General features: G+C 40.1%; 1 protein-coding gene across 5 annotated transcripts in view; it reads right to left on the bottom strand.

Annotated features, from left to right (window-relative positions):
• Positions 1-20157, bottom strand: part of LOC140275253 (sodium bicarbonate cotransporter 3-like) — a 43146-nt gene that overhangs the window by 2495 nt on the left and 20494 nt on the right. For 2 of the 5 annotated variants that reach the window (XM_072370673.1, XM_072370674.1), the window contains exons 7-25: positions 18819-19205; positions 14438-14553; positions 13515-13672; positions 11280-11367; positions 10953-11099; positions 10648-10754; positions 9460-9634; positions 7873-8006; positions 7539-7784; positions 6980-7088; positions 5679-5840; positions 5050-5163; positions 4755-4916; positions 4281-4532; positions 3983-4051; positions 3622-3795; positions 3398-3535; positions 2713-2813; positions 1656-1772 (exon numbers count right to left, since the gene is read on the bottom strand). In XM_072370673.1, coding sequence (XP_072226774.1) covers positions 1656-1772; positions 2713-2813; positions 3398-3535; positions 3622-3795; positions 3983-4051; positions 4281-4532; positions 4755-4916; positions 5050-5163; positions 5679-5840; positions 6980-7088; positions 7539-7784; positions 7873-8006; positions 9460-9634; positions 10648-10754; positions 10953-11099; positions 11280-11367; positions 13515-13672; positions 14438-14553; positions 18819-19205 — 2956 coding nt within the window. The remainder of the gene's footprint in view (positions 1-1655; positions 1773-2712; positions 2814-3397; positions 3536-3621; positions 3796-3982; positions 4052-4280; positions 4533-4754; positions 4917-5049; positions 5164-5678; positions 5841-6979; positions 7089-7538; positions 7785-7872; positions 8007-9459; positions 9635-10647; positions 10755-10952; positions 11100-11279; positions 11368-13514; positions 13673-14437; positions 14554-18818; positions 19206-20157) is intronic. The other 3 variants (XM_072370675.1, XM_072370676.1, XM_072370677.1) reach the window with 3 other exon arrangements.

The following is a 20157-nucleotide window of genomic DNA, read 5'->3' as shown; positions in this document are numbered from 1 at the left end:
GTCCCTGCTCTGCTACGAGGGGCTCCAGAGATCAGAGGTTGTCAAGATTTAAGCATTTATAGAATCATGGCTCATCTACTGGATTATCAAAAGTCTGTGTGAGGATGACGTGCATCACTGTCACACAGAAGTACGTTGGTTGCCTCAACTGTTGCCTCAAAGAAGCACATCAACAACTCTGTTCATACAGCTGACAGTTGGGTTGTGACTGAAACAGTTTATCTCACAGATGCATTATAACTCTGCTTCAGGTCCATTATAACTCTGCTTCAGGTCCCAGCATCTACTATGGACCAAACATCAGGCAGTGTACAAACACTACGTACCGAGTTGGAAAAATGTCCAACGGGGAACCACAACAGCTTCTGTGGCAGATAAGTCTGCTGGCACTGATTTACCTCAAGATATAAAAATGTTTCTCATTTTAACAATATTTATGCCTACTTGTTAAAGGAATTGCCTTTTTTAGCCAGACATTTTTAGCCTCAAGCAAGTGGAATGAGGCTGTGATGATGAGCTTACTCCTTCAAGTTAATTCAGTGTAAAAGAAATATCGCCAGAACACATACAAAAAGGTTTCACTTGTCAAAGAAACGGTCTGTGGCATCCAGACTGGCTAAACAAACAGTACTACGTCTGTAGTATCAAAACAAAAGCCTGGAACACGCAGCCACAAACATAACGCCTTACGTCTCATTCCTGAATAGGCAGGCTCAAGGAGGCCGTTAGGTGTTCTGTCGATGGAGAACCGTGATTGTTCTGGAGAGGGCTTGCAATAAAGATTATAGTTTTGTTTTTGCAGCGGTGGGAGGAACCAGAAAAAAAGGTTGGGAACCACTGACTTAGGATGCACCCTGCAGAAAACAGGACTTGTGTTTGAACTCCTACGTTGTCAACATGCAGTACTGTACAGACTTCAGACAGTCAGATTAAAATGAGGATGCTTTAAAATAAATTCTGTAGATATTTAACCTAACAGTTAACTTGAAGCAAGTAGAGATAACGTAAAGAAACTAAATCAGATCAATATTTGGTGTGGCTAAATTTGGTCTTTGCACCAATCCTGCTAGCACTTTGTGGGTAGGTTGTACCAAAATATGGTGGAGAGCTTTTCAAGATTCTTATGTCAATTTAGGCTTTCTCAGTTTCTTTCTTCTGTTCAAGGACTCCTTATTTTTTTCTTATGACTCTGAAAGTCTGGAATGTGGGCCTGACCAGATTCCTCCAAGGTGGTATGTGAATCTAAACATCTCAAGTACCTCAAACTTTAGCACAGTCCTACATATTCATGTTATTCAACTGAATCTCATCATGAAGTCAACTAATAATATTAAATTCATTCAGCAATAAATGTATCTCTATACTGAAATGCACAGCTAAAGAATCTATAGAAAACAGGAATTAACCCCCATTTTTGTTTGGAAAGATTTGAATTCGGATGCAACAAGACTGAAGTTTTTAATGGACCTATGCATATAGTTAAAAAATAAACCATCAGTAAGCCAATTCAGTTTGGTTTAAATACTTAATTGCACAACCTCACTAACAACTGTATGAAAACGATCTTGCAGAGTCATCGTACATGATCGGGTTACAGAAGATAATATCACAGTTGTGCAGGGGCTCTGGAAAACTCCAGGGGGTGGCATAGCTACCTTCTACTACGCTTCACAGCTTGGACACAAGACTCTGCACTCGAGTTCACCGCTTTCCACACTGCGGTTTTGGCCATTTCATCAGTGATATTTACAACCAAGGGGTCAGTATCAGAACTACATGCCAAAATGCAAAACACACACAAACAAAAACACAAAGAGAAAGACAGGCATGTCGACATCAATTCAGTGGGAGAGGTTCAGTGCTGGACAGTTCAAGCCAGCAGACACAAGCATGCACATAAAAATAGATTCAAACAAATGTACGCCACAGAATGACTGACCAGACAGATCACAACGGAATGTCTCACGTTAACACATGTTAGGAAATGTTAGGATTTTAAACTAAATACATTTGTTGAGCGCTGGTTGCTCCTACATTAGTAAATCAGACAGGAGTATACCCATTTCACCAAGACAAACATTTGGTTACAACCATCTACCTTGAAGAAAACACAAACACACAAAACAGTGTGTTTTAAAGGCAATGTTTCTGCTTTCTTTTTTTTTTTTAATATCTAAAGAGTGACAGTTCAGGCCATGCACCAACTGTCTGAGTACAGGTAAGCAGAGTTAATGTGCAGCCATGTGGGTCAGATGTTTTCCATCAGACACACAGCCCTGCTACCTCTTTTTCCACTGGGAGGCTGTGGGTCACTACTCCTATTCTGTACGATCTGTTCAAGATGGACATAATAACACACAGCTGTCCAAATTACTTTTTCAAGTTGTACAAGTTTAAATACGTTTACATTTTTCTCACAAATTTCTGGATAAGTTATGCGGAGCATTTTATCTCCAGTCCTAATGATTAAGGAGGACGTCGAGTCTTTTGGGAACTATTTACACTTTTTTTTTTTGCATCCGCAAAATATTTTAAGCCATTAAAAATTTATTTAGACTCCAGACCAAAAAAATATTAAATGTAATCATAGGAAATGAGAGTTTTGGTGTGATGCAATACAAATAAAAGTAGAAAAAACTTGATGCCTCAAGATGAAGCGTTTAATCCCATAATTCTAACATGAAAGGGTGCTTTATGGAGGGCTCCACTCACCTCCCTGAGAGTGTTTTCACTGGGATGTTGAGCTGGTTTGAGCCTGTGAAGCTGACCTTTAGTCCCATCTCCTCTTCTTGCTGCAGTCTGGTTGCTGCCTCCTGCATGAAAATAACATTGAAAACATAGCTCACAAACCATTAATTAAAGCGAAGAAGGAAATCTTTCTATATTTGGGTGGTACAACTCCACTCATATCAAGGATCAGCCTAAAACTGTCCATCACAGGGTGTCTTTACGTCTGATGGTCTTGATTCTAAAGGTTTTTCTTTCCTCGTCTTAGGAGAATTTGCATGTCCATTATTACAGGATGTGGAGACTACTTTTTCTTCAGAGAATATAGCTTTATAAGTTTGGTCACTTCCATTTACTTTAAAGCAATATCAGCAATAGATAAAATCTAGATCCTTTTAGAACTTTGTGATTGTACTATGTAAAAGACCTTTGATATATCTCACTATAACAGCTACAAATGGGAAAATTAAAGCTATGATATCTACAGTCTTAGGTCTAAAACAAAAGGCCTCAGTTTGTAGAATTATCTTGATTTTGGACAATTTGGAATTTGAAGGTTGGGTTTGAACTGTTTGCAATGGTCAAATCTATGATGAAAGACAGAAAAAAGGAAAGAATAAAACTATTTCTTCTGTCATCATAACGATAAAAAAAAACCCTGGGGTTTTACCAGCTTTTCACGTGCTTTCTTTTTCTTGTCATCCTCTTTCTTCTTCTTGCTCTCTGGCATGAGATCATCCAACCAGCTCAACTCTCTCTTTGTAAAGAAGAAGTCTAGAAGCTTTCGGATAAAGACAAGTGCCAGAACCTGGAGACACAGACAAAACGTTTAATCAACATTGATTCAACATGTTTTAAGGTCTCAGTGAGCTGATAAAGAGTGACATTTATTACCATCATGGGAAATACAACAGCTGCTGCAGAGGCCTTGATCACCCAGAGCAGCACCAAACAGGTGAGCTGCACCAGGGTGAAGATGTGGACCTTCCAGAGCGGCACGTAGCGCAAGTAAATCAGATCAGGCTGGTGTTTCGCAGGCATGCCAAACAGTTTGATTCTGTCAAAGAACTATGGAGGAAAAACATTGATAAGAAGGGTTTTAAATGCTGTGTTATACACAAGGGAAACACAAAAGCTTTTAAGGACTCTGAATTATGATCAAAGGCTTTGAAATGCAAGAGATGAATTTATCTTTACTTTCTGCTTTGATTTAAATTGCACGTTATCTTCAAAGACAAGCACAGAGGAGTCTTACTTGAATGCCTTTGAGGGATGAAGCGCCCATGTAGAGAAACACTCCATACAGAACAGGCATAGGAATAAACTGGAAGAGCAGAAATTAAGAAGCAGAGCACACGAAAGTATGAATTATGGAACTTACAGGCAAGGATACACTAAAATGGTATTTTTTCCAGCATTTTAAACCCAGAAAACTAAAACCATTTGTATTAGCCTTGATGGGTGATACCATGCTGTGGAACAGACATTGCTCATTCACAATAAACATTCTGGAAGGTGAGATTATTTTCCAATTATTACTTAACCCATCTTACCTTTAACACCGACGTCATGAAAACGGAGCAACCCATGAGGACAAAAATCATAAATCCCGTGACGCGCTGCTCCCGGATGCCCAGAAACTTGGGCTGCTCTCCTGGTGCAGAGCAGCCAGACTCCACCTTCAGGCTGTTAACGTGGGAAATGGACAGGACGGTTGCAGCCACGAACCATGGCAAGCCCATAATAGAGCACACACCCAGCATTACTGCCACTATCAGCAAATCCAGGTGATAGCCACAGCCTTTCTGTAAAGGTAATGAAAGAAAAGAAAAAAAAAAAGAGTAAGTTTCAGAGTCAAACAGCTGAGTAATTGGTACTCAGCCTGGTGGAGAGGGTGTCCTGTGTCATACATTTCACACAAGTATTTCAGAATATTATCAGTGAGGCACAAAGATACCTCAAAAACATTATTTTTGACACCTTCCTGTGAGGTCAAAACTGTATTTTGGGATAAATTTAAATCTGACCTTCAGCTTGTGCTCTTTGCGGTTGATGATGACTGCAGTGATCTGTTGGTCCATAAAGATGAGGATGGTGCAGAGCAAAGCAGGAAGTGCAGCCACCAACAGCGTCCACCAGGGATTTTCTCCCAACGGGTCCATCAGCCATCCTCTGTTCTTTGAAGTGGGCTGCAGGGAGAAAGTGTGGGCTACGTTTAGTATGCAAGGCATAAAAACAGCTGTTTGAGAATATTTGTGAACATGATGTAAATGTTTCTGATATCCTGTTGATATATCATCATTTACTGGAATAAACGCCTACCTCAAAGCGGTCAGGGACATTCAGTTTAGGAGAGGGGATCCCCATCAGATAATCCACGAGCACCATGATCATGATGGTTATGAATACAGCGAAATCACTTATGGTAGAACGTACCTACACCACATGCACACAAACAAACACACAAGCAGGACAGGAGGACTTATAATATATAAATCTATAAAATTATTAGAAAATCGCAGAAAAGAGCCATGTCACTACAACCACATCCCTTCTTTGGCCACAGCTGAGAGCCACTAATGTAATGACTACACTTGCATCAACAGTGAAACTAATAATACAAACACTTGCAACATCTGCCCTCACCAAGCGATCACAGGGTAGGTGGTACTGAGTGGAAGGATGCAAGCTCTTTTCTTTCTTACACAAGACTGTTCCTGCATACTAATGACTGACGCAATGTAAACATTTACAGAGCATGGGCAGCTTTTAAATACATCCGCCCACACTTGCATGTAGAGGTTTGATAAACCCTATTCTTCTGTTATATTTCGGATGTACGTCTCTATCTAAAATAGAACTATAAAGATTATCTTATCAGGTTTAAAGCCCCATTATATGCTTTTAACAATGGTATCAGACGCGTAATCAAATCTGGTCGAACGTCTCACCTTGGTGGGGAAGTATCTTTCTGTCTTAAACTGCTTGAGGAATGAGGACAAAAAGAAGGTGGTGAAGAAGAGGATAATGGACCAAAAGAGAACATCTGGGATATAGGGCCCATGGTGACCACAGGCTGGACCCACAAATTCACCATGCAGAAATTTACACATCTGGAGAAAAAGGAGAGAAAAATTATTGCCATCATGTGAACATTTATTTTGCTGTACTGACAGCTGAGTCGTGCTCATAGTTGGGACAGATGTAGATGCAGTTGTTGGATGAGTGTTTGCATTGTATTGTAATCTAGAAAGACTTAGTCAGCAGCTGGTGTTGCACTGAAGGGATCTACAAGAGAATCAATCGATCCACAGCTTGACCTCAAACAAATCAAGTTCTCGAACAAGCTTCATTTGTAATATCTCCAGTTTTCTTTTGGATGACATCATTTTTATCTTCTGGCGGTGGAAGGTGTGTGTTAAATGAGCTTTTAAAACCTTCCACTGAGCCATGCAAGGTTGGTAATGTTAATGTTACACTTGCATTGAAGTTTATAAGTCTGTTACTTTAAGAGCTTCATCTCATCCTGTTTTTCAAACTCCCTGAAACAAACCTCCCAACAGACAGCCGTCGGGACATGTTGTGGAACATGACTTCGGTCAGATCAGATCCCATTTTCTCAACTCTCTATATGGATGTTGTTTTGATGTAATTTACTGTGGCTATGATGAGTGTCATTACAACATTCAGCTCCGGGCTCAGCTGTTTCGATGGCAGCGCCTCTCATTGTATCAAACTGTGTTTCCACTGCACACCGGGGGAAAACGCTTGCAGCTCGCCTCATTTCCCAGCCACTACCCGAGCACCATCTGTGCAAATCCCCACGCAGCCTTAAGAGCAGTGTCACTGATTCTTAACAATTTGTCTGCAAAGGCTCTGTTTGTTAAATGTTCACAGAAAAGCAAATCGGCCATAAAATCATCCGAAACAAAAAAAACACTTTTTTTTAAGCAGTTACCAGAGTTACAAGCAGTTACTAGTTTTATATCTTGTCATAAACTATATAAAAGAGAGATACAAGTTCCCATTGCTCTGCTTTTCCCAGGATATTAGATTCAATGAGAAGTGCTACATCTTAGGTTTAATTTTCAGCTCATGTTGTACTGCTTTTGGACTGAAAATGTATTTACTTAATATATGTGAATATCAAAGTAGGACACTGGCTGATCATCTGTGTTTGCTCTATGAATGTTCCAAGTCTGACTGAGGTTGCAGTTGCTGTCTATGGCACTAGAGGTCCCTCTTGTCTTACCGAAACATTGAGGTTGCTCCATGGGATAGAGTCTGAGGTGTTGTAACCGGTCTGGTTCCACTTTTGCAGGAGCTGATCTGATGCATTAACAGGCGGCGAGCATTGACACCTGGGGACAAGAGAACCAATATGAAGCAAAGTCTGCGCCTCAATCCCACAGTAGTTAGAAATGGCACAGGAGCAGCATGCTCTTAATAGAGAACAATATATTGTATGTGCACAGCAAGTTACAGACGGAAACCTGTTAACATGACAGTCTTACCTATAGTGTAACTAAAGAGGCTACTGCCAATGCTGATCTACTATATGACAAATCATAAAGCTATTTTGTCCTACAGATATAAAGCAGACAAATGTTCCCAGAATTGCTTGATCTCGTTTTCTTTGTTACTAGTGTTACAAGTTCAAGTTAACAGATTATCAACTTAAAGCACTCTGAGCAGCTGTAGCCCATGTTTTTTGTAGGGGGCCACATCCATTAGAATTAGATAGAAAACACTATTCTGAGACATGCCGGAGATTTATGTACAAGTAACTTTAATATTGATTCACTACTCACGAATAGAGGGTAAGATTGTCCAAACTGTTGTGCATATTGACAGGGTAGAATTCTCCAAGGTGGAATAGCTTCTCTAGAGCCTCGTAGATGAAGATTATGCAGATGAGTGCCGCGAAAGCCTCCTCGGTGAAACGCGTGATGTAGCAGACCAGAGAGCTGGCATCTGTGGCCACCAGAACAAGACACAGGAAGGCCGTCCACAGACCAATGCTGGTCCTCAGTGACAGGTAGGACAAACTATAGTCACTGGGAAAGAAAAAAAGAAATGATCACAATCCTCATAAAATGCTGCAAGTCGTCATGGTTCAACAAAAGTAACATTGCTTGAACTCACTTGCAGAATTTAAAAAGGATCTTCTCAAATACTAAAACAGGCCCCGTGCTGCCAAGAATAGTGAGAGGCTGGCCTGCGAAGAGGGAGTACGCCACTCCTGTTAGTGATGCTCCAAAAAGAGACTCTATTGCACTCTGTAATGACAAAGAGGAGGGACGGAGACAGGGAATAAGAAGGGGAAGACAGGGGAGGTGAAATTACACCAAGGAGGACTGAGAGGGAAAGGCTGAAGGAGAAGAGGTGAGGAAGAACCCCCCACCCAGAGCACAGAGAGCTCAGATTAGACAGATATTCTGTGCTGCGTCGGAGAGGTTTTGCTCAAATGTGTCCACTCTGCTGACTTCTATATAGTCAAATCTTTGTGTAGACCTCGGCTGCTAAGTTTACTTAGACACATTTCACACCCAGCTGACAGACAGTGCCCTATGCCAACAGCCACTGGCTTGGTAAAGGCAACTGGATAAAGGAGAGAGAGAGCAGCAGATAGAAAAGGAAACCAATACAAAGTGACACAATACTGAACATCTTGGAATAGTCTGAAATGTTAAAAAAGTGACAATATTATTGATAATTTCATGATATGAAAGAATTTCATATGAAAGAATGGCCATAAATACATTTATTCACATAATGAATGTATATATTACAGGCATTTGTATTTAATTTCCTTTATCCTTTAAACACTTTTTTTTCCCCTTCAGATAAAATGAATAATTATGTTCCTGCTGCCAGATGTGGAAGGATGGATGTGGGCGTTTGAGCATTTGCTATTTGAGGCCGACTCATCTGTATCGCCATGTTTGTGTCAATGAGTGTTGCATTTTGCCCCAAGACACTATCACTGCAATAAATTCCTTATTTTGAATATACTGGCAACACTATCAAAGAGTCATCTATCAACTATCATCAGAATGTTACAATTTTGTGCTTTAACATCAGGCTTCTGGAGAAATTAGGAATATGTTTGTCATATTATGAAAAATTTGTGTGCTAAAAAAAAAAAAATCTTTTCAAATATTTTTTATGGTCAAATGACAAGGGCAATGTTTAGATGTCCAGACTAACTTATTTTTTGGGCATATCCATTTTGATTTTTGAAAGTCTGATTGACCAATGACCGCACTGAATCAGATTTTACTAAATTGATTCATACCACATTTGGAGGTGTCTGAAATATGACTTCTTACTGCAGACTTTCCGGCCATTCAAAACACGTTTCAAAGTGTCTTTCGCAGCACTGACAATGCAACATAATGCATCATATCCAAAGGAAAGCCAAAAGCAGTGCTGAATGGAACCTTGCAGCAACTAGCAAACATCCAGGGCAGACTCAATGGAGAATAGCATGTGTGGACAGATGAAGTGTCGACTGACACTTTGGAGGAAAGCAGAAGGAACCCATATCAACAGCATAGCTTCCACAGCAACCTCTTTGCTGGTTTCTGCGCACACATATCAGATTGGATCAATGGGTCCTCAATAAGAAAATATTTGGCTGTAAAGATCCTAAGCCTGAGGGTTTAAGTCCCACTGGGTTCATGAAAAGCACAACTACTATTTTTTTATGTGGCAAGCTTAATGACTCACTATGTTGCCTTTTGTTGCTTCACCAAGCAGACCCCCGAATGTGATGACAGGGGACATGCAGGCGCAGTAGAGGAAGAGGACAGAGGCTAAACATTGCAGACTGAGTGAGTCCTTTATGTCGCTCCAGTAGAAGGGCGCCTTCCGCTTGACATCCAGGATCACACCTCCGAATATCCTGAAGGAGCAGAGAGATAAACTGAGTTTGGAATTTCCAAGTAACACTGCGCTGTATCACTTTTAAAATGTATTCATAAATTTATCATGTTCTTTGTACAACTGATTTTGCTGTACAAATGATGACAGTAAGGTTTGCATAAGTCTTCATTCACATACATAGAAATGACTCAAAGCCCACCCTGCATTTCTGATTCTGCCTTTCTTCACTTTGCCTTTGGGGAATTCTATTTTTGAAATCCATTTTTCACCGGGTATATATTGTCTTTTCTTTCCTCTGACGCCTGTCCAATAGCTCTGCTGTGAGGAATTTTTTTTCCATTTATTTTCCCCCACACCTCCAGAATAACCTTTATTCCCTGTGCTCACACCCCCTGCCGTCCCCTTTTTTTGAGCTCATGTATTTAATAGCTCTTTTTACATTAACTTGCTGCTCTTCCATTCACTCATCTGTCCCCCTGTAGCTCCCTCATAGCACTAACCTTTTATAGTGATGATGAAAAGAAAAGCGATTCTGTAAATAATACATTGCCTCCTAATAGATGTGTGTGTATGTGTGTGTGGACTCTATGTGTGCGTCTGCTTGAGATTTCAAATAAACACATTCTCCTTGCTGTGTGGCTCTGGCTTAAGAGACACAGCATCAGTTATCCATAAACGTCATCATTGAAGGTACACGGAGTACAGCCATGTATCTGTTCAATCACTTACTGGTGTTGAGTTTATAAAATCCAACATTTTATATAGTTCAGATTCAAGAATAATTTAATGATAGGAGAGGAACGCTGGAAAAAAAACACATAAAAGGTATTAACTCAACACTTGTTTACAGAGCAGGCAGTACTACTGTCTGCAGTAAAGGAAACATGCTTTGGATGACTTGCTTATCATTTAAAGAGGCTAAAATAAGGGCTCCAGGGTGAGCTTTCTCCTGAAATTGCATCCTTACACACATGAGATTAAAATTAAGTTACACACGATAAACATTTCTGGATGTAACTGCACCAAACTCACCTCCCAGTTCTCTGCAGCTCAGGCCCTGCATGGTGGTCCTCGTTTTTTTCCAGTTCTCCAGCTGGAGAGGCAGTGCCGTTGGGATGAGAAGGTCTCTTTCTCTTCGACTACAGGTCAATAGACAATTCAATTAGATATATTATAATCCCTCTTATTTCTATTACTTTGCTTTCAGTATGCTTAATATCTATATGTGGTAAAACACTACAAAGATTAAGTATATGAAACCTCTCGTTTACTGTTTGTAAGACTTCTGTTGTAAACCAGGTAAACGGGCACAAAGTTTGACAGTGAGATTCACTAACCTGAGATGGGACATTCTTTGGAGGTTCAATCCGGATCGTGGGGTCCCATTCTCCAGGAGGAAGAACAGTTACCTGATCAAGGAACTCATCTATCCCAGAGAGTAGATCAGTTCGGTCTTTGGCCTTGTATGCCACGTCGTGGAAAATCTAGATGAGAAATATCAAAAGGAATTATATCTCTGGTACTGTAGTGAATTGTTAAGAAGGTTTCACTGTGGTAAATCAAATAACATATGCAAGCAACTTAACCTAAAAAATATGTAAGAAATAGTTTCTTTGGGGTCATTTTAAAAATAGTAAAATAATAAGAATAATCCCTTTACTAACCTCATCCGTCATTAGAGTCGCCATTGATCTGCCAATTTCATGGTACTGTGGACCTTTACCATGAGGACCCAGCAGGAGGAAAAGAAACCTTTGAAAAAGACGCACATTTATTAGAAACACTGACATCAACATTCACAGCTTTTCAGTAAACTTGTTGAGTTATAAGTCATCAGCCAGAGTCTAACTAAGAACCAGTTCTTCCTGTTTCAACCATCTGGAAACCAAGAACTGGTTCCAGCCACATAAAACTACAGTAGCACCAACTCTGTGTCAGGGGTTGGGGGCACAGTTACGGAAATCCACTAAATCAACTGAAATTCACTCACAATCGCTATTTGTTAACTGAATTAATTAACATGGTCTGCAGCTACAATCATCAACATTGTCAGGTGTTTGGATATCATCAGCTGGCAAATAAAGATCCTTCTCAAAACAGCATGTTTAAATTTTTCCAGAGCTGTTCTTAAATACAGCTGTTGATAAGTTCAGCGCTTGAAAATGCGAGTCGGCGTGGCAAAAAGCATATTCAAACACCAACTGCTGCAGCATCCTTTATCAACTCGACCTACACACTGTCACCTGTGGGAACTGTCTCCCTGCGCTGTGGTCTTCTGCAGAAATTCAGAGTGCACTATTAGGAGGTTCAAACATGTCTTTGAAGAGACATTTAAAGGGGCATAAGTTGGGACCTAACAAGGGATGGAACTATATGTAACTTGGAGGGCTAATTAGTCAACTGGTGAAGGACTTAATGCAGAGGCTAGGAGTCCCTGCCACAGCCAGCATAGGTTTGAGTTGTGTCTTATCACATTAAAATAGTCTGCTGGTACCCAGAAACCTTGAGGAAAAAAAAAAAAGAATGTAATGACATGTAACTGTCTCAAACTTGTTGGTTTGAAAAGAGGCAATTTATCACTACAGGCATTGATGTTTATATGTTTGGACGTATGTTAATCTTCAACCTTTTGCTAAACTAATTAGTTAAAATCTTGCATATACATCCTTGTTTGATGGTTAGCTCCCATCTTCCCTGCTGACTGGTGAAAAGTAAACCTAGTCAGAATGAGCATGGTGTTCTTAATGAACATTTTGTCAAGAGCATGCAAAAAATAAAAGATGTATTTTTGATTATAAAAGAAAACTCAGGCTATTTTTTATTATTTAAAGCCCTATTTTGTTTTCCTGTATGTAGTGAACTACACAACTTCACAAGTATTCTTGTGGGGCTACACATTCATTTCCATGTCAGTTAGGACGACTCAGGGATCCTACTTGATATTTCATTCAAAGACAAAGTGAAGTTATTTCTTTAGTTATTTCTTTTTTCTAAGGATCAAGTCTCATCTTTCTTTCAGAGCTTTTTGTCGCCACCACCTTCCTATCAGTACTGGAAAATGACGGTGTTATTTTCATGCATTTATCTTTGCAACGCCTTCATGTCCATGGATACAGTCGACCACGGAGCACCAAGTTTCATCACAAACTTTACAACCTTTGCACATCACTGTGCATTGTATGGTTGGGTTGGAAGGTCTGTTAGGTCTCCCCGTAGACTCAAACATTGTCATACTCTAATTTTAAAAGCTATCCTTCCAACTTATATACAGACCTACATCATTAAAAAAAAAAAACACTGGAACTTATCATCTTTGTGCTAAAGACCCATTTCTTTAATCGATCTCTACGGTCCGTACTGAATTAGGTAAAAAAAAAAGCATTTAAACATGGTGTTCCCTCTGCTCAGAATCAGCTGCAGAATTATCTGAAACTTAAGGACTCGGTTTCACTCAACAGATTTAAGCAAATTTTGAAGACAGATATGTCTGGTTTTAAATGCTAAGCAAAACCAGTCTGCCCCATTTGGCCTGTTGTGATATTTCTTTCTTAAAAATACATTTACGTGAATATATTTTTTGTGTGCTGTCTGTTATGTCATTCCTCCTGACCTCAGTTGCTAACTATCTTGGCCACACTCTTAAAACCTCTTAAAAAAGAGGTTTAACACCTCTAGAGTTACAATTTCCTGGTTAAATAAAGGTTAAACAGGCTTGTGGTCAGACAGTGACAGTTAGAACCACAGTAAATCATCAGGTTATATTAGTCTCATGAGATCAAGACTTAAATTGCTTTATCCGTTTGCTTATAGCTGCTGCCAGTCTATAATAACTTTGGTGGGAGACTTTATTAGATGTCTAACTTTAGAAGTAAAAGTCATGTGATAAGGGGTTATTGTACCTTGTGGGCACGGGCACCTCAGTGAGACCTGTGATAAGGACTGCTGGTGACAGTCGTACAAACGCAATTATGGGCTTCTCCAGGAAGTCCACTTCTCCCACTAGCACATTAGAGGCCTCAGCACCCGGAGGAATCTTTTTCATGAAATTCATGTCCACCTGAAATCAACAAAATTGTACAATCATATACACACAGACACTAACAATAGAGGAAAGGGGTAGATAAAGAACTGGAAGTATTTAGCAGAGAATAAAAGGACAAGACCGCTGCATTTTCAACAGAAACACACATTAGAAAAAATAAAAAAATGAAGACATAAATAGCAGGGAATGGCAGCAAAGATAAGGCAATCTACTAGCCACATGCAGATCTAAATAGTACTGAGCAAAGATTGTCCAATGTTGTGATCCATTTCTTTTCATGCTCCCCAAATAAATGTCTTTTATGTGTGATGGCAGCCAATTCTTGATCTCTGTGGAGAAACAAATTTGCCTTTAGCCCTCTGTATCCTATGACTCATACACGCACTGCACCTTATTTTTTTGGCAAGCATAATGGTTGGTTTTATAACAACAACTTATGGCAGCCTGCCATTTTATTTAATGGACGATACACTACAAAATGGTGGGATGAATGGAAGCCATGCAGTGGAGGCGGATTTTTAAAACTAAGACTTTACTTTGACGATTATTTTCTTATCAATTATTGGAGAAGTAATGACTATAGATGCCTCTTACTGGGAAGAGAAGAAAGGGGTCTGGTGGGAATGTGATGTTGGCTTTTGAGGGGGGCTGTTTTCAGCAAAGACAATGGAATGCCTGTGAAAGCCCCGAAACTGAAGAAAAAAAAAGACTGATGGACTTGGTGATGGGCCCTTCCTCCATGATGGACTGTGTCTGTGCTCAGTACTGTGGTTAGGTTACCTTGCTGAAGTCCACACTGCTGCTTTCTCTACTGACCCCTACTTTAGATGGCCTCCTCTCCATCGCCTTGTTGCCATCCAGATTGATTGGGACAGAGTTATGAGGCATCAGTGGTCCTGAAAGGGAAAGGAAAGCAGTAATGGGCACTGTGTGAGTGCTGTACATGGGAGGAAAATACCCAGAAGAACAGCTACTATAAAATGCAACTGTCATCATTAAATGCCTTTTTTTTGTCTTTAAACTCACTATTGTAGTATTTTTGTATACAAAACTTTTGTTTTGTACCATGAGCTCAACACATGGGAGACAATTTCACAGGCATTCCCTCTCAGCTGGCAAACAAAATTAATTAAAAAAAAAAAAAAAAACTGATACAACCGCTGAAATCACTTTGCTGCCAACTGACATCTGTGATTAATAATACAGATTGAATTAGAGTTGGTGAAATGGCCATGACTTTGAGTAATTTTAACAGCAGATTAATTGCATTAATAATATTCAGTCATGTATACTTCTTAGTTAGGAGGCTTCACACTTGAATGTTTCTTCTTAATTTCTCTAGTTTTCATATCAACCTCATTCTACCAAAGACTAAAACTTCATTTTTCACATTCAATTACATTTAAACGGGATAAATATCACTGGAAATGTAGATTGTTAATTATCTTGGAGAATTAAGTCCTTTAACATGAACAATGAAAGCCAGAAGAACTGGCTTATTATTACGTGCCAGAGTTAGGGTTGAAATTTCTGGATTGAAAAACAGAAAGCATAATAATTCAACAGACAGATAATTAGAGTTTGACAACTGATTTGATTGACACGATGAGTTGCAATACTGTGATGGCTCTCCACAGGTAAGATGATATAGTTCATATAGCACTGATTTTGGTTGCTATCCGTCTGTTGAGCTCATTGCTCAGGCACTTAAGTCAGTCCTGCTTAGCTTAAATTCACATAATCTTTGAGCTAAAGGTGGGTGGATTCATTTCATAATCCTGAAAGTCAACCTTACTGAATTTCTGTGAATAATTGGCTGCACACTTCAATATTCCTGATGTGATTTGAGCCAAACCAGATACAGGAAACGCTAGCACTTGTGGTGACATGAAAAGGAGAGATGAAATGAGAAAGTAATGCATCTGGATCAAAGGATAGCACAAGCTCACTATCCTCTGAATTTCTGTAGTAACACTTCTTTTACCAGGTTTTCCTTCTTCTTTTATTTACATATTTACAGGAACAGATTTAGCCATCAAAGCGAATATTTACCAAACTCTTGACTATAAAACCCAGATAAAAACTGAAATGTGCCATTTCAGCCATCATATTGTCTGGCCAGTGATCCATACCCTTGAACTGTACCCTGGAATAACCCCAGTGGATATTGAGTAGCTGTGATTGTTGAACAGAAGCCTGATTGCTCACATACCCAACAAAGCCCTTAGAAATATGGGAGGGATTAGCATAGGTTTTGTTTGCCAATATACTTCATTCAGGGGGACTAAGCCCTGGAATGCTCCCGCATACGAGCCCCTGAAACTGTGGCGTCACTGCGCTACTTCATTTTTATCCAAAAGAGTAACATAAATATCTAAAATGATACAGATTTTATGACTATTATGAGACTAGTGGCACTTGCTTTCCAATAAAAGAGTGAAAGAGCGAGACACACATTTAAAATGCATCATGTGCCAGAAATACTCATCTGTGTAGAGATTACAAATCGTCATATATTGCACATAAAGTCAGCACAGTTACATGCATAATTGAGTTGAGCTTAGCGTACATTTCAACTTAGCCATTTAACTGGATCACCATCCTTTTCCTGGGATACATGCACGGGATGGGAATCGAGTTATTCAAGCATGTGCGATGCTGTGGATTCTGAGAAAACGTTGAAGACATCTAAAATTCACTGCACAGACTGTGCATTTAAGTTACTTGAACTGTGTTTTTGTTTGAGGACACTGCAGTTATAAAACCAGATTGTATTAGAGCAGAGAATCAGGCTGGAAATGCTTAAAGCAATTGTGAGTTGACACAGAGTAACATTTTCTGACGTATTTACACAAGTGACAAGAGAAACATAAAAATATGTGAATGAGAGCAGATTACATCTGTATTAACGACACACACACCAGACTGTCTACATGATGAAAAAATAAATAATGATTCCTTAGATAACACTACCTCCTTCTATTGCCTCATAGCTCAGTTCTGACATTTACTGGCCCTACAGATGTTTTTAGTGGTGGACAGGGGTTCAGAATAGGCACTCTGATGCTCTCTGACTAGACTGCTGCTGGACAGCCTCATATGTAGTAATGCACTTTGTATTCCGGCATCTCTTTATCATAGCGACAATGAACTTGTTCACAAGTTTGTCCTACGTAGAGGGACTGGAGGACATGACCCAGCCTCTGATTCCCACCTGCTTCAAGAGCCTGGGACAACTCTGACCCTGTTGAGAGTTTACCGGCTGTCCTTCTGTGGACCAATTTTGGTGGGTACTAACCACCAGGAACACCATACACAAGACTTGTCGTTATGAAGACCAGAGCCAGCAGATAACTTCAACAGCTAACTATTCACCTCCTGGCTAATATATTTTGCCCCTTAACAAGTACTATAGTAACAAGATCGATGTTCTTCACTTTATCTGTCAGTGGATTGACTGTAATAGCATGTAGTCAACTCAGCATCTTTTCATTGAAAGCTTTTTACTCTAACCATTCAACATTCAGTGCACAGTTGCTGGTCAAGAACAGATCTGTTTCTAAACCCAAATGTGGCATCAGGGTACATTATTAACTTTAAAAATACACCCTCCACTGAATAAACCCCAGCTTAATGTCAATATGCCTCTTAATGTTGTGTATTTTCTCAGAAGAGGAGTACAATTACAGCGGCTTGTCAGCTATAATAAGACCACTGCAACCTTTCAGATTCCCACCAAGTGAATGCCGGTTATTAATGGCCCATACTTTGAAATGGATCCGTTCCCAGAGTGAAACAAACACAGACGTATGTACACGCACACACTCGGTGTCTAATTATAAAGTCACTCAGCTTGGTTTGGGACGAACAAAACGTCACTGTAGGTGCCAATGTGGTAGAACATACAGTACCAACACGCCAGCTTTTGTCACAGGCCTATAATTGGCCACACTGCTGTCATATATTGCTCTCACTACACTCTTAATCGGGTAAAAGAATGTTTATTCTTAGGAGCTGATGAAACGGATGAAAGTGGGTGCTAACTGACGCAATAGGAGAAAGTAAATATTACATGACACTTATATTTGTGTGAACTCAAAATGGAGCAGCCACCTGGTGGGAAAAAAATAAATAAATCAAAGATGAAGGAATTTAGGATGTATTGCGTCAGTCTATATATCATACATCCCAACAAAAACAGAAAGACTTCACAAGTAGGGATGTCCCAAGGCTTTCTGCTTCTGAGACCACCTTTTAAAATCTGTGAGGCACTCGTTGAACAGAAGAAGCCTATTCTTATCACAGTGCTGTGGGTTAGCAAACAGAAGAGCAGCACAGTATGTAAACGGATCCAAATTGTACCTTCACTAGAAGTTTGTACAAGTAAAACAGCTCTGAGTTCCATAAACTACGCAGCATATGTCATTTGCATCACAGCTTATTATGCTACTACAGAAGTGACACATTTTATATTTTCTTTAGGAATATATCTAGAGGTTAAATTTGTTTATACTGGCTTTTCTGTTTAGGTTTAGGTTTATGCTGACCAACTGTCACATTTTTAACGCAGAATTAATAGATATCCAAGATGGAATAAAAGAGTGCTCAGAGGCAAAAAAAAAAAAAAAAAGTCAAATAAGCCGACTCAGCACATCCCCTCTTACTGGTTTTAAATGAAAGACCAAGAGTAATATGAGATGAGGTAAGCCGCATGTGAAAGTAAAACACTACATGATAATACAGTCTGGGAGAAGGAGAGCAAAACATTTTGGGTAGTAGCCATGCAACAGCAGTGAAGCAAGTGTGAAGGAGGCGCATGGCCAAGCAAGGCATAGATACCGAGGAATGTGTAAAAATGTGTAGAGAGACATCAGAATGGGACAAAGCATAGAGTTTATAGTGCAATAAAAGGCTGATATAGTAAAAGCGAATAAGTCAGCCAAACAAACAAAGATAGAGAGGGAACAGAATAATGAGGCAGAGAAGTGTAAAAAAAAAACGTGTTGGATAAATACAGCATTTTAGCAAATGAGCCTTGCTGCAAGTTAATTATGAGATGACCACAAGGTTGGAGGTTAACAGGGCTGCAGAGCTTTCATGCTAGTGCTAGTGTTCTCTGTTCAAGCTGTGACTCACACTGGCAGGCTATACTGATATTTGCCTTCTAAGGGCAGCATCTCAAGGTTCTGGGATGCCGAGGATGCTCGCCGGCTGAGCTGTGGTGATACTGTGTCCTCTTCTGCAGGGTTCGGTGTGTCGTCATCCTCAGGAGGTGATACCACCACCTCCGGGATACCGAGGCCAGTGCCATGGGTTTGTGAAGGGCTCTGGGAGGAACGATGAAATGATGAAGGAGTATTTTGAGGGGTGGCAAGGGAAGAGGGGCCTGGCGACAGGCCAGTGTTGTAGGAAGAAGAGGGCAGGAGGTGGTTGAGCAGGATGGAGACTCTTGACTCTTGTCTTGTCACTTGTCTCTGGGACAGGTTGGAGACAGAGGAGGCTGACCCTGGCTTGTGGAGAGAGAGACGAGAGGAGGACAGGCCCTCTCCTAACAGAGGAGACAATGGCAAAAAAAGGAGAGGAGAAGGAAGAGATAGAAGGAGGGTAAGGAAAGGGTAAAGGAATAAGGGATGGAACAGAGAGGGTAAACACATGAAGTAGAGGCAAATTACACAGATGATACCTGAAATAGAGAACGTGTGAGAGAATGGACAGCAAGAGAGTGGCAGAGGTGTAATTAGAAAGTTTTGTGCTTGCATAAGCATAGCTGTGCGCAGTGGACACCAAGAATGAATCGCGAGGCATGTGGGAGGGTCTGCGAGGGCCAAAAATATATCAAAACTCCTAACAAATCAATCACGCATTACAACTGAAGAGAGGCAAAACTCTGGGTTGAAAGGCTTGCATGCTGGAGAGGATGAGTTAGCAAGATGTCAGTGCGCTGTAAGCAAACAAGTGCTTCACCACAAACAGACCAGCCATACACAACACATGTTCATTTGGTCATCCATCTTTCATACTGCAACCACTGTCACCACCATCCTCCACTGAGACGTACATCATTTTGACCTTTGTTTAATGATATGAAAATGCGAGCACAACAAGAACCACAGGCAAAGAAGTGAAGAATGTGACCTCTCATTCATTATTAAAACCTCAGGCTGCACTCCCGAGATCCTCTAATGCACACCAAACATTAGCACCTTTTTGGCCATGCCCACTCAGGAATGACCAAATAAATAAATGAGTAATTAAATAAAGAAAATAAATGAATAACTGACTGCAGTTGCAGGTAAAGCATTATTTTCCAAATGCCACCATGAGGAGCAAAAACAACTGTCAATTCAAACCCCAAAGCCAGGCCAGCCATACAGGTTAGCACATAAATTAGCACCCAAATTTCTCTTCCACTAAGGGGACTGAGATTATTCTCCAAATTTTACTCACATTTACCATCCACCTCCTACGCTGGCAGTAAGGGATTTGAACAGTGGATTTTT

This window comes from Leuresthes tenuis, unplaced genomic scaffold (assembly GCF_036924035.1).
Source record: "Leuresthes tenuis unplaced genomic scaffold, fLeuTen1.0.hap1 SCAF_18, whole genome shotgun sequence".
NCBI classification, from domain to species: domain Eukaryota; kingdom Metazoa; phylum Chordata; class Actinopteri; order Atheriniformes; family Atherinopsidae; genus Leuresthes; species Leuresthes tenuis.
Note: the sequence above shows the minus strand (reverse complement) of the source record. Positions and strands in the feature narration are given on the sequence as shown.